The 13,397-nt window shown below is 45.9% G+C and overlaps 1 protein-coding gene across 7 annotated transcripts in view; it reads left to right on the forward strand.

The window, feature by feature from the left end:
• The window catches only part of dock10 (dedicator of cytokinesis 10), a 173,096-nt gene that overhangs the window by 145,016 nt on the left and 14,683 nt on the right, over positions 1-13,397 (forward strand). For 6 of the 7 annotated variants that reach the window (XM_055896528.1, XM_055896529.1, XM_055896526.1 and 3 more), the window contains 11 exons: positions 521-630; positions 956-1,071; positions 1,842-1,979; positions 2,292-2,474; positions 2,862-2,972; positions 4,951-5,166; positions 8,960-9,017; positions 9,932-10,030; positions 10,922-11,028; positions 11,232-11,354; positions 11,454-11,567. In XM_055896528.1, coding sequence (XP_055752503.1) covers positions 521-630; positions 956-1,071; positions 1,842-1,979; positions 2,292-2,474; positions 2,862-2,972; positions 4,951-5,166; positions 8,960-9,017; positions 9,932-10,030; positions 10,922-11,028; positions 11,232-11,354; positions 11,454-11,567 — 1,375 coding nt within the window. The remainder of the gene's footprint in view (positions 1-520; positions 631-955; positions 1,072-1,841; positions 1,980-2,291; positions 2,475-2,861; positions 2,973-4,950; positions 5,167-8,959; positions 9,018-9,931; positions 10,031-10,921; positions 11,029-11,231; positions 11,355-11,453; positions 11,568-13,397) is intronic. The other variant, XM_055896531.1, reaches the window with a different exon arrangement.

The following is a 13,397-nucleotide window of genomic DNA, read 5'->3' on the forward strand; positions in this document are numbered from 1 at the left end:
CCATTAAAAATAGAATCCCTGTCTTAACAGCAATCCCTTTTAACTATATGGTTGCATTAACCTGTTTGTTGTCACGTTACAGGTGATAATGTTTCCTTAGACATTTTCACACACTTAGGACCAATCCCAAATGGACCCCTGGACTACATCCTATGCACTTGTGGAGGTCTGATTTGGATTTGACAGGTGCTATCAATACGTGCTCCTACTTGCCCTTTGAGAGGTTAAGTGGATTGTTTCTACCAATCACATCCTCTCAGATGACAAGTGATGACAAGAGCACAGGTCGTAGGGTCTAGGGGTCCATTTGGGATTAGACCGCAGTGCAGAATTACAGGATGTTTTCAAGGCGGATAAAACGTATAAAATGAGCGTTCATATTGGTCAAGTTCACAGAGTATCTCCTTCGTTTCAAACCACTTGCACCCGTTTCATCCCTGCTGAACACCACCCCGACTTGCGAGGTTGAGAGTCATGTGTTGACCCTCTGACCTCTAACCCCTGACCTTCTGGTCACCAGGATGATGTCAGGACAGGACGGCCATCGGCACGCACGCTCCCAGACCATGCCCATCATCCGGGCCAAGAACGCCCTGACCAACCCCAAGCTGCTGCAGATGATGGAGACAGGTAATTTGCCCCCCCCCCCCCCCCCCAATTACGTCCACTCACCCAACATCACTGGGCACTGCCACCCCGGTCCCATTTTAAAACTGTTTAATTCACATAGTTCACACTAATGTGGTTAGTTAGTTAGCTTTTGTTGTCCTAGGCCAATAGCGTTTTTATTCTTACCAACTGTCAATTGTGCTATTTCTCAGCCATTACAGTGCTAACAGTACTTAGCTATTACTGTTCTGTTGTTAGGTGTGTGAGGGTTACTGCTAGGGTTAGGATTTTGTGTTGTTTCTTGCTGTGCTGCTGTATCATTGCCCCTTTCCTGTCCTTCCCTCAGATGGGAACATCCCAGAGGGTGACCACCTGAGCCCGACGGACATCGAGGCCAATCTGTCCACCGAGGTGGCCCTCATCGTACTGGATGTTCTGGGCCTCTTTGTCCATCACCACAAGGTCAGACGACAACACTGACCACTGTCTGAATGGTCCAACACCGATCTCTACAACCTAGAGACATGATACGGCTGCTCAATTCTGGACACTTTCTCAAAATTCTCAGGTTTCCCAGAAATTCCAGTTGGAAGATTAATGGAATCACGAGGGAATAAACAGGAAGTCTGTGAGTCCTCCAACCGGGATTTCTGGAAAACCTGGGAATTGTGGGGGAATTTTGCAATCCTAGACCGGCCAATCATGAGAGCCTATTTTAATACGCCACTGCCACCTTGTGATTATTACTAAGAACTACAGTGACTTTTCCACATGGAATCCACACTAAATACCGCTCTGTTTCACTAATCATTATTGTTTCACTTCACTCAATCCGAGATATTCAGTTTGTATTCCAAGTTGGTGATTTTATCTTCTGTTGTTCTTGTAGGTTACTGTGCACTCCTCAATTCTCAAGTTGGCTGCCCCAGAATTCCTACAATTGCTATACTCTGTAAAGCAACCCAGACATGCTGTTTTGTCTGTCTTTTGACCGGAGCCATTTGTAAATCATATTATGGTCGCATCCCAAATGGCACCATGTTCTCTATATAGTGCACTACTTTTGACAAGAGCACTATATGCCCTGGTCAAAAATAGTGCACTATATAGGGAATAGGGTAACCTTGTCCCCAGACTCAATTTGTACCGCAGCGCCATCTGGTGGACGAGATTAGGAAGCGGATGCCATTTGGGAAGGACATATGTTGATTGTTGTTCTTTCTCTCCCACAGAAACAGTTGCTGCAGGACGAGGGTCAGAACCTGCTGATGAAGAAGGTGTTCGACACCTACCTCCTGTTCTTCCAGATCAATCAGTCCACCAGCACCCTGAGACACGTCTTTGCTGCCCTGCGCCTCTTCATACAGAAGGTCTCTGCAGTAGCTGATAGCTCTCACACACATACACGCACTCATACACATGTGCACACACACACTAACTGAATTTATGGACACAGAATGTATTCATAGTACATTACTGATGCTGAGCTCTCTCTCTCCTCGTCTCTCTCTTCTCTCTCCTTGTCTCTCGCTCTTTCTCACTCGTTCTCTTCCTTTCCCTCCCTCCCTATTCCCCCCACTCTCTCTCTCTCTCTCCCTACTTATTCCCTCTTGCTTTTTCTCTTTCTTCCTCATCTCTTCTCTGTCTCTTTCCTTGCGCCCCCTCTCTCTCTCTCGCTCTAGTTCCCCTCTGCGTTCTTCCAGGGTAAAGCGGACCTGTGTGGCGGCCTGTGCTACGAGATCCTGAAGTGTTGTAACCACCGCTCCAGCTCCACCCAGACTGAGGCCTCCGCACTCCTCTACTTCTTCATGAGGAAAAACGTTGAGTTCACCAAGGGGAAGTCCATCGTCCGCTCCCACCTACAGGTCAGCCAGCGGGGGTGGGGGGATGTGCATGTGGGCTGTGGTTCTTGGGGTGGAGGTGGGTGGGGGTGGGGAGGCGGTATCTGTGTGTGTGTGTGTGTGTGTGTGTGTGTGTGTGTGTGTGTGTGTGTGTGTGTGTGTGTGTGTGTGTGTGTGTGTGTGTGTGTGTGTGCGCGCGCACCAGATCTTTATTTTCACTGTTTTGTGCGGTGAACACAGGGCCTAGATAGATAAAGGCCGGGATGTTTCTATGGCTGCGTTTACCTCTGAAACAGACTGTTTAGCAGCCGATCAGAGACCACGCACACCCGTCGCCACCCTGTTTCAGAGCGGTTGTGATTAGCGTCCCCTTCACTCTCTTTCTCTCCTCTCGCTTCTCCGTCCTTTCAGTTGATCAAGGCAGTGAGTCAGCTGATAGCGGATGCTGGCATCGGGGGCTCACGCTTCCAACAGTCGTTGGCCATCATCAATAACTTTGCCAACGGAGATGCTCCTCTCAAGGTGAGAACAGGGACTGGACTGAGAATTGTGTTGCGTCCTAAATGGCACCCTATTCCCTTTATAATCCACTACTGTATAAATCAGGGGTGGGCAACTGGCGGGGGATCTCAGTCGGGGTCTCAACTTACTGTTCCGAGGTAGAATAGTAGAATACACAAGGTGCAATTTCTAAATTTGGTTGTTCAGCAGTTTTTCTCTTATGTCAGTCATTGATAGTCACTCAATTAGCCCACGTCAGCAACATAAAAATTTGATTGGTAAGTTAGTCTAGCGGCCAGCTATCTTAACTTGTAGTAACCAAGGTCCAATTAGTAGTCAGTCTCACTCAGATATCATATTTAAAAAATGCACACATTTCTTTCCACCCGATGGCATAATTAGTCAAATTGGAAGAAATGAACTCTAAAACTAAAAATAGTGCATGAAATGAGTTATACAATTGCTAAATCTTCTCTCCGCACCATGGAAAAATGTGTAGAATTGCAGCAAACTAGCTTTAAAAAAGCAAAATATTCTCTCCCTCCTATGGCAAAATGTGTAGAATTGCTATAAATCTGTTGTAAACTGCAAATCTTCCTCTCCGCCCCATGGCAAAAAAATGTAATTGTATTTGTCACATGTTTCATAAACAACAGGTGTAGACAAACAGTGAAATGCTTACTTACTTCCCAACAATGCAAAGAGAAAAAACCTGGAAAAATTGAAAGATAATAACACGAGGAATAAAAACACAATGAGTAACGATAACTTGGCTATATACACAGGGTACCAGTACCGAGTTGATGTGCAGGACTATTAGGTAATTGAGGTAGATACTGTAGGTAGATATAGGTAGGGATAAAGTGACTAGGCAACAGGATAGATAATAAACAGTAACAGCAGCGTATGTGATGAGTCAAAAGAGTTCGTGCAGTAGCAGAGGGAACAGTCTATAACTCGCGTGTCTTTGACAATTTTTACCACCTTCCTCTGACACTGCATATATTTGTACTTGAATTTCTTATGGATCCAAATTAGCTGCTGCCAAGCTACTCTTCCTGGGGTCCGGCAAAATTAAGGCAGTTATACAATTTTAAAAACATTACAATGCATTCATTACAGCATTCACAACACACTGTCTACCCTCAGGCCAATACTCCACTACCACATATCTACAATGCAAAATCCATGTGTACTTGTGTGTATAGTGCGTGTTCTCATGTGTGTCTATTCATGTGTCTGTGCCTATGTTTGTGTTACTTCACAGTCCCCGCTGTTCCATAAGGTGTATTTTTACCTGCTTTTTAAATCTGATTCTACTGCTTGCATCAGTTACCTGATGTGGAATAGAGTTCCATGTAGTCATGGCTCTATGTAGTACTTTGCGTCTCCCATAGTCTGTTCTGGACTTGGGGACTGTGAAGAGACCTCTGGCATGTCTTGTGGGGTATGCATGGGTGTCCGAGCTGTGTGCTAGTATTTTAAACATACAGCTCGGTACCTTCAGCTTCTCAACACCTCTTACAGGAACAAGTAATGAGGAAGTCAATCTCTCCTCCACTCTGAGCCATGAGAGATTGACATGCATGTCATTAATGTTAGCGCTCCGTGTACTTTTAAGGGCCAGCCGTCCGGCCCTGTTCTGAGCCAACTGTTCTGAACCAACTGTTCTGAGCCAACTGCAAATTTCCAAAGTCCCTCTTTGTGGCACCTGACCACACGACTGAACAGTAGTCCAGGCGCGAAATAAAGACAGGGCTTGTAGAACCTGCATTGTTGCATATATTGATTCCTCTCTTAACTCCCTCTAGTGACTAATAATGTTTGTATATGCTGCGATTGTGCATACTGCCCGTGTTTGATCTGATGTGACGTCATGTACATTGTGTCTGTAACTGAGCCTCACAGAAGCCAAAAACCCTTTGTCCTTGATTACCACGAAAAGAATAATCAACCTTTTTTGAAGTGTGATGTCAGTATGATCCATCCGCACTCCCAGAACACACCGTTCCCTGCCGAGGTGAAAGACTTGACCAAGCGGATCCGCACGGTGTTGATGGCCACGTCCCAGATGAAGGAGCACGAGAAGGACCCGGAGATGCTGGTGGACCTGCAGTACAGCCTGGCCAACTCCTACGCCAGCACGCCTGAGCTCCGGCGCACCTGGCTGGAGAGCATGGCCAAGATACACGTCCGCAACGGAGACCTCTCCGAGGTACAGTACGACTGGGTTACTGGGATATGTTATAGGTTATGTTATGTGATGTTATGTTATGTTATGTATAGGGTGCAGAGATGTGTACAGTGGGTATCATAAGTAGTCACCCCCCCCCTTTTCACATTTTGTTGCTTTATTTTTTCTCATAATCTACACAAAATACTCCATAATGTGAAAGTGAAAAGTAAATTCTACAAATGTTTACAAATTAAATAACAAAAATATAGGCGTAGCATAAGTATTCACTGAACAAAAAGATAAACGCAGTGTGCAACAATTTCAAAGATTTTACTGAGTTACAGTTCATATAAGGAAATTAGTCAATTTAAATAAATAAATTAGGCCATAGTCTGTGGATTTCACATGACTGTGAATACAGATATGCATGCACCTGTTGTTCACAGATACCGTAATGATCGGTAGGGGCGTGGATCAGACCACCATTTGCCTCATGCAGCACGACACATCTCCTTCACATAGAGTTGATCAGGCTGTTGATTGTGGACTGTGGAATGTTGTGCCACTCCTCGTCAATGGCTGTGAGAAGTTGCTGGATATGGGCAGGGACTGGAACACACTGTTGTACACGTTGATCCAGAGCATCCTAAACATGCTCAATGGGTGATATGTTTGGTGAGTATGCAGGCCATGGCAGAACTGGGACAGTTTCAGCGTCCAGGAGTTGTGTACAGATCCTTGATGTATTATCATGCTGAAACATGAGGTGATGGTAGCAGATGAATGGCACGACAATGGGCCTCAGGATCTCTTCACGGTATATCTGTGCATTCGAATTGCCATCGATAAAATGCAATTGTGTTCGTTGTCCTTAGCTTATGCCTGCCCATATCATAACCCAACCGCCACCATGGGGCACTCTGTTCACAATGTTGACATTAACAAACCGCTTGCCCGCACAACGCCATCTGTCCGGCACAGTTGAAACTTCTCCAGATAATAAACAGTGAGTAGCAGCAGTGTACAAAACAAATGGGGGGGTGTCAATGTAAATAGTCCGGTGTCCATTTGATTAATTGTTCAGCAGCCTTATGGCTTGGGGGTAGAAGCTGTTAAGGAGCCTTTTGGTCCTAGACTTGGTGCTCTGGTACCGCTTGCCGTGCAGTAGCACAGAAACAGTCTATGACTTGGGTGACTGGAGTCTGACAATTTGATGGACTTTCCTCTGACACCGCCTTTTATGTAGGTCCTGGATTGCAGGAAGCTTGGCCCCAGTGATGTACTGGGCCATAGGCACTACCTTCTGTAGTGCCTTACGGTCAGATGCCGAGCAGTTGCCATACCGATCTGTGATGCACCTGGTCAGGATGCTCTCGATGGTGGAGCTGTAGAACTTTTTGAGGATCTGAGGACCCATGCCAATTATTTTCAGTCTCCTGAGGGGGAAAAGGTTTTGTCGTGCCCTCTTCACAACTGTCTTGGTGTGTTTGGACCATGATATATTGTTGGTGATGTGTACACCAAGGAACTTGAAACTCTCGACCCGCTCCACTACAGAGGACTAAGTACACACCCCTAAGGGCCCCAGTGTTGAGGATCAGCATGGCAGATGTGTTGTTGCCTACCCTTACCACCTGGGGCGGCCCGTCAGGAAGTCCAGGATCAAATCAAATGTATTTATATAGCCCTTCTTACATCAGCTGATATCTCAAAGTGCTGTACAGAAACCCAGCCTAAAACCCCAAACAGCAAGCAATGCAGGTGTAGAAGCACGGTGGCTAGGAAAACCTCCCTAGAAAGGCCAAAACCTAGGAAGAAACCTAGAGAGGAACCAGGCTATGAGGGGTGGCCAGTCCTCTTCTGGCTGTGCCGGGTGGAGATTAAAACAGAACATGGCCAAGATGTTCAAATGTTCATAAATGACCAGCATGGTCAAATAATAATATCCAGTTGCAGAGGGAGGTGTTTAGTCCCGTGGTCCTTAGCTTAGTGATGAGCTTTGAGGGCACTATGGTGTTGAACGCTGAGCTGTAGTCAACGAACAGCATTCTCACATAAGTGTTCCTTTTGTCCAGGTGGGAAAGGGCAGTGTGGAGTGCAATTGAGATTGCGTCATCTGTGGATCTGTTGGGGTGGTATGCGAATTCGGAATGGGTCTAGGATATCCGGGAGGATGCTGTTGATGTGAGCCATGACCAGCCTTTCTAAACACTTCATGGCTACCGACGTGAGTGCTGCGGGGCGGTAATCATTTAGGCAGGTTACCTTCGCTTGTTTGGGCACATGGACTATGGTGGTCTGCTTTAAGCATGTAGGTATTACAGACTCAGTCAGGGAGAGGTTGAAAATGTCAGTGAAGACACTTGCCAGTTGGTCCGCGCATGCTTTGAGTACACGTCCTGGTAATCCGTTTGGCCCCGCGGCTTTGGGAATGTTAACCTGTTTAATGGTCTTGCTCACATCAGCTACCGAGAACGTTATCACACAGTCATCCTGAACAGCTGGTGCGCTCATGCATGCGGGGACCAGGATAAAAAGAAAAAAGATGGAGCTAAACACAGGCATAATCCTAGAGGATGCTTTCCACCAGACACTGGGAGACAAATTCACCTTTCAGCAGGACAATACGCTACAACACAAGGCCAAATCTACACTAGGGTTGCTTACCAAGCAGACAGTGAATGTGCCAAGTTACAGTTTTGAATTCAATCTGCTTGAGAATCTATGGCAAGACTTGAAAATTGCTGTAGCCATGACCCCCAACAACCTTGACAAGAGCTTGAAGAATTTAGAAAATAATAATGGGCAAATATTGCACTATCCAGGTGTAAAGACTAACCCAGGAAGACTCACAATTGTAATCGGTGCCAAAGGTGTTTCTAACATGTATTGACTCGGGGGTGAATACTGATCTAATCAAGCAATATTAGTGTTTAATTTTTCATTACTTTTTAAGAAATGTTAGAATTTTTTCTGTACTTTGACATTAAAGAGTATTTTGTGTAGATCGCTGCCAATTTTTTAAATAATTAAATCAATTTTAAGCTCTGTCGTGGAAATTACCACCAGGGACACCTGAAGTCAATATTAAATGAATCATTCTTTATTATCAGCAAGCTGGAGAAACTTAATGCACCATAGTACATGTTAGTCGGGAGCTCCGTCGGGGCAGTCCTGTTAGTTATATACTGCTTACACAGTAAGCTTAAGTTATATTTACATGATTTACATGATTCATTATTCATAATGAATTCATCATTAACTTTTGGTTCATGCATGTGACTTCATCTTAAAACTGAGATATCCCTATTCGTTCTCAGTGCAATGTTCTGGGCATACAGCCAAATTGCTTATACTGACAGTGAGGCTTCCTCCCAAAGTCACTTGCATGAACCCAGTCAAATTGGTTATTAGAAAAGCACAAACATAACATTTTCCTTCACAGCCCACTTTGTAATACAAGAAAATGTTAAGAAATCTAAGTGGGGTAGATACTTATGATACCCACTGTACCAACCCACCTCTAACAACATTGAAACGTTTTTAGGGGGTAATTCAAACTACTTGAGACTGCCACAGTGTTTATAATGCACTTGCCAAGACTAGGGTTGTTAAACTGTGATAGTGTTCAGGGGCCATATCAGAGCATCTCAGAGTACGAGTACTGATCTAGAATCATCTCTCCCCTGTTCATGTAATCTTATTAATTTTGATCTCAAAGTTAGAACTGATCCTAGATCAGCACTCCTACTATGGGACACCTCGTTACTGATGTGTTGGTATCTGTGATTAAACTGTTCACCTCTTTTCCTCCTGTTCCTCTGTCCCTCAGGCGGCCATGTGTTACATCCACATCTCCGCCCTGATCGCTGAGTCCCTCAAGAGGAGAGGTGAGCACAGCCCGGTGGGCCGCCAACATGCCAGTGCTGCTGACAAGCTTCTGCAGATGTGTGTGTGCGCGTGTGTCTGCTCTCTAGCGTGTGCGTGTGGACAACCTCTAACCACTGCTTGTGAGTCTTCTGGCCCCTCTGCCCACCGATTGGCTGGACAGCATGTGTGACATCATCATTCAGCACCGTGTGCATACGGCTACTGTCGCCTCTCTGCACAAACATTTGTTCCTAACGCCTTTGTCTGCGCGTGTAGGGGTGGAAATGGTGCGAGTGGGTCGATGTGTGTGTGCTCGTGTGCCTGTGCGGGCATGCTTGTGTCCCGTGCGCGGGTGTGTGTACGCATGTATACGCTTGTGGATTTGTTATACACTGTGCATGCTTTTGTGTGTTGGCATATGACTTATTTGGGTGTGAGAAGAGAGGTTAGTCAGAGCTGAGTTTTTGTGTGTCACAACCCCACTGTCTGGAAAACAATGACATCGTCCAATCAGCGCACAGAGACCTCTATGTGCCACAGTACTGGCCATCTACTCTTTACTCTCTCGTACACAAACATAGGGTGCTCTAATGGGACGCAGACTACGAGCGGGTAAAGAGTGGATAGGGTGGCATTTGGGACGTAGCCAGCGTCTGCTGCTGTGAGTGCGACTTCCCCTCCTCTCATGTCTAGTATGCACTACTACGACATGGGGACGCGGTGTCTCCATCTGCACGTGTGTGTGTGTTTCCTAGCCCGCGCTTCACCGTTCCAGAGCATGAGCCGCCATCTCTTGCTTTCCGTCGCCGCTCGCCGTGTGTGGAAAGCATGCCCTGTAAAGCACTGGCTTGTCGTGAAGTGAAGAGAGGTCAGAACAGCAAGTGGAAAGTTAAATTGTGTCGAGTAAACTCCTATATTCCTCCTTATAACGCAGGCTACTGGAAACCTGACAAGGCCAGGATGTCAAGTGTGGTTCCTGAGGAGCCCAATGTCAATAACTGTAGCCCCTTACTAACCCCCCGAGATGGAGAAAGTGAGTGTGCCGACCCTGGGGCCGGCCATGCATGGAACAGGGATGCGCAAAGGGTGGGGGGGATTCAAGCTACGATTACTCCAGAATCAGAACTTTCTTCGCCAAGTACATTTACATCTACCAGGAATTTAACGTTGTGAAATGGTGCTGACAGCAATAAACAGAGTATATAGAACGTACACATAATCTACATACAGTATACAGTGTAGATAGTGAAAACTAGTTTACTTAAAAACACTAGGACCAATCTTTGACTGCAACTAGCAGAATGGAGTCCACATTTTTACAGGTGCACAGTGTAATGTTTTGAAGTCCACTGAAATGGCTTTGCAATACCACTTAGAATGAAGCAATGTATTGGACATGTATTCTAAGTGGTATGCTGAACAAACACTATGACTCAAAAGACTAACAGAATGGAGTACAGGCAGGTATAATGTTTTGAAGTCCACTGATTTTGAATTTGCTATTGAAAGATGTCTGGATGTCTGTGGTCTACCTTGCCTTTTGAGAGATGCCTATATTGATGTCCACCCAAGTTTCACTTGATATGTGTAAAGAAAGCACGTTCACAATCAATGGAGTTACTGCTCTTTGTTTGAGGTTTGTTGATATGGAACACAAGAAATGTTAAGTACCACAGTCATAGTGTGTGTGTGTTTGTTGTGTGTGTGTGTGTGTGTGTGTGTGTGTGTGTGTGTGTGTGTGTGTGTGTGTGTGTGTGTGTGTGTGTGTGTGTGTGTTAGCGAGAGTGTCTGGTGTATGGGTTCATACCATCGGATGCTAACATGCACACATGCATAAAGAAGAGTGACAACATGTTGTTCCTTTGAGCTCTCGCTCCGTGGTGTCCCTCCTTCTCTGATGTCATATCCTGTGTCTAAACCTCAGCGTCGTTCTCCATGGGCTGGGCGGCCTTCCTGTGCATCTCACCGAACGTGAAGGAAGAGGGGGCCATGAAAGAGGACACAGGGACTCAAGATACCCCCTACACTGAGGTACCCTCACCCCTACTGGGTCCAGTACAAAGAATTGTATATATTTTTCAGCTCAGATTTGAAAGCTCATTCAATGACAATACAATGCAGAACCTGACAAGAGAAGGATGATATTTGAGGTCCGTCCATGTAGTTTCTTGTATAGATTTATCTATCTACTTTTCTTCTCTGTAACTTGCGCCCTATACTTCCTGTGTATGTAGGACACTCTAGTGGAGCAGCTGGAGCTGTGTGTGGACTACCTGTGGAAGTCTGAGAGGCACGAGCTCATCGCCGATATCAACAAGCCCGTCATTGCCGTCTTTGAGAAGAGACGAGATTTCAAGGTGACTGGGTGGATCGGACAGGGTTGTTTCTTTACCAGGCCAGAGACACTCGGACAGGGAGGGGATAGTTGTGATTGACATTTTGTGTGTGATCCACAGAGGCTATCGGAGCTGTACTACGACATCCACCGCTCCTACCTGAAGGTGACAGAGGTCGTGAACTCTGAGAAGCGTCTTTTTGGCCGATACTACCGCGTGGCGTTCTATGGACTGGTAAGTGCCATCAGAGCTACGGAAAACAATGACAATGACAAACACACCTTATAGAAAGGTGTGTGTTTACCATGTTCCTAGCCTGAGTGCCAGTCTGTTTGTGCTATCATACAAACTCCTTGTTACTCATTGTCATGTTTGGCATCGATCTGGATCGCGCACACAGACTGGCACTCAGGCTAGCGTGTACCATCCCTGCTCCGGGATTCAATCTTTCAGGTCTCGGGAGGAGAAATGACGTCACACCGCAATGCTAAACTAGCTTCAACTAGCTTCAACTAGCTTCTACTAGCTTCAACTAGCTTCTACTAGCGTTGACGAGCTTGATAGCCTCCACATCTGCAGCATACATGCTATAGCTATAGCCCTCTGGTACAAACCCAGTCCCATAGGTATTCTCACCGAGTATCTGTCTTCTGTCGCATAACTCCTACATTCAGTAAGCTGGTTGGACTCATCTTAGAAGAGCCTGAATCCTTTAGACATTTAATCTTTGGTGAATGGGGAGAGGGGTGGATCACAACTTGTCTCTAGTCGGTCTCTTTAATTCCTCCATCTGCTCTTTTTCTTTTCTTCCTTTTGGTTTTTCTGTATCAAGATTGCGGTAAGTTTTTGTCTCTCTTTTTGTTTCCTGCCTTCTCTCTTCTCCCTTCACCTGTAGTAACTTCTCTAACCTGTCTTCTAAAATATATGCTGTATACATATTGATATGATCTTCTATATGATATGTATACCTACCGGGGTTTGGGGTTGATTCTATATCAATTCAGAATAAAGCGGAATGAAAATGTCCCTCGTTGAAAATAAATGAGGAAATGAATAAGGGAATTGGAATGTCAGTTTACTTCCTGAGTTGAAGGAGTTTAAATAGAATTTATCCCAACCCTGATACCTACCCCGATACCCACATCCTATAATCTTCAGTAATATTTTTTCCCTTCAACGATCCCAATCTCTAATCTCTAGCTCCTGTGAACAGATCTTAGAACAGTTGGTGTCAAGATGACATAGCAGCATACATGCAGGCAGGCCAGACCAGGGCCTGTATTCACAAAGCATCTCAGAGTAGGACTGCTGCTTTTAGGATCTCTTAAGTCATAATGAATTAGAGGGGCGACCTGATCCTAGATCAGCACTTCTACTCTGAGACACTTTATGAATACGGCCCTGGTAATGAATGCTGGAATGGAGGGCTCTTTCTCAATTCATCTCTCCTCGATTCCTCGCATCCCCTCTCCTCGCAGCCTCCTTCTCCAAACCTAGAGTCCGAGTGGAGGGAACTTGGACTAGGGTTTGAATATATTCCCGGGATTTTACAAATGTTCCATCCCTAGAGTAAATCACTTTCTTCCCGGGTATCCCAGTATTTCCTGCCAAAACCGGAAGTGTCATTCAAAAGCACATAAAGCAGGGCCTCCTGAGTGGCGCAGAGGTCTAAGGAACCTCATCGCAGTGCTAGCTGTGCCACTAGAGATCCTGGTTCGAGTCCAGGCTCTGTCTCAGCCGGTCGCCACCGGGAGACCCATGGTGCGGCGCACAATTGGCCCAGCGTCGTCCAGGTTAGGGGAGGGTTTGAACGGCCGGGATGTCCGTTGACAAGGTCCCCGGGTGTACGGTGTTTCCTCCGACACATTGGTGTGGCTGGCTTCCTGGATAAGTGGGCATTGTGTCAAGAGGCAAGGTCATGTTTCGGAGGATGCGCGGCTCTCAACGTTCGCCTCTCCCGAGTCCGTAAGGGAGTTGCAGACCAACTACCGATTGGATACCACAAAATTGGGGAGAAAGAGGGGACATTTAAAAAAAAAAATGCATATAAAGCATATAAATGGC

Source organism: Salvelinus fontinalis, chromosome 33 (genome assembly GCF_029448725.1).
Source record: "Salvelinus fontinalis isolate EN_2023a chromosome 33, ASM2944872v1, whole genome shotgun sequence".
Lineage (NCBI taxonomy): Eukaryota > Metazoa > Chordata > Actinopteri > Salmoniformes > Salmonidae > Salvelinus > Salvelinus fontinalis.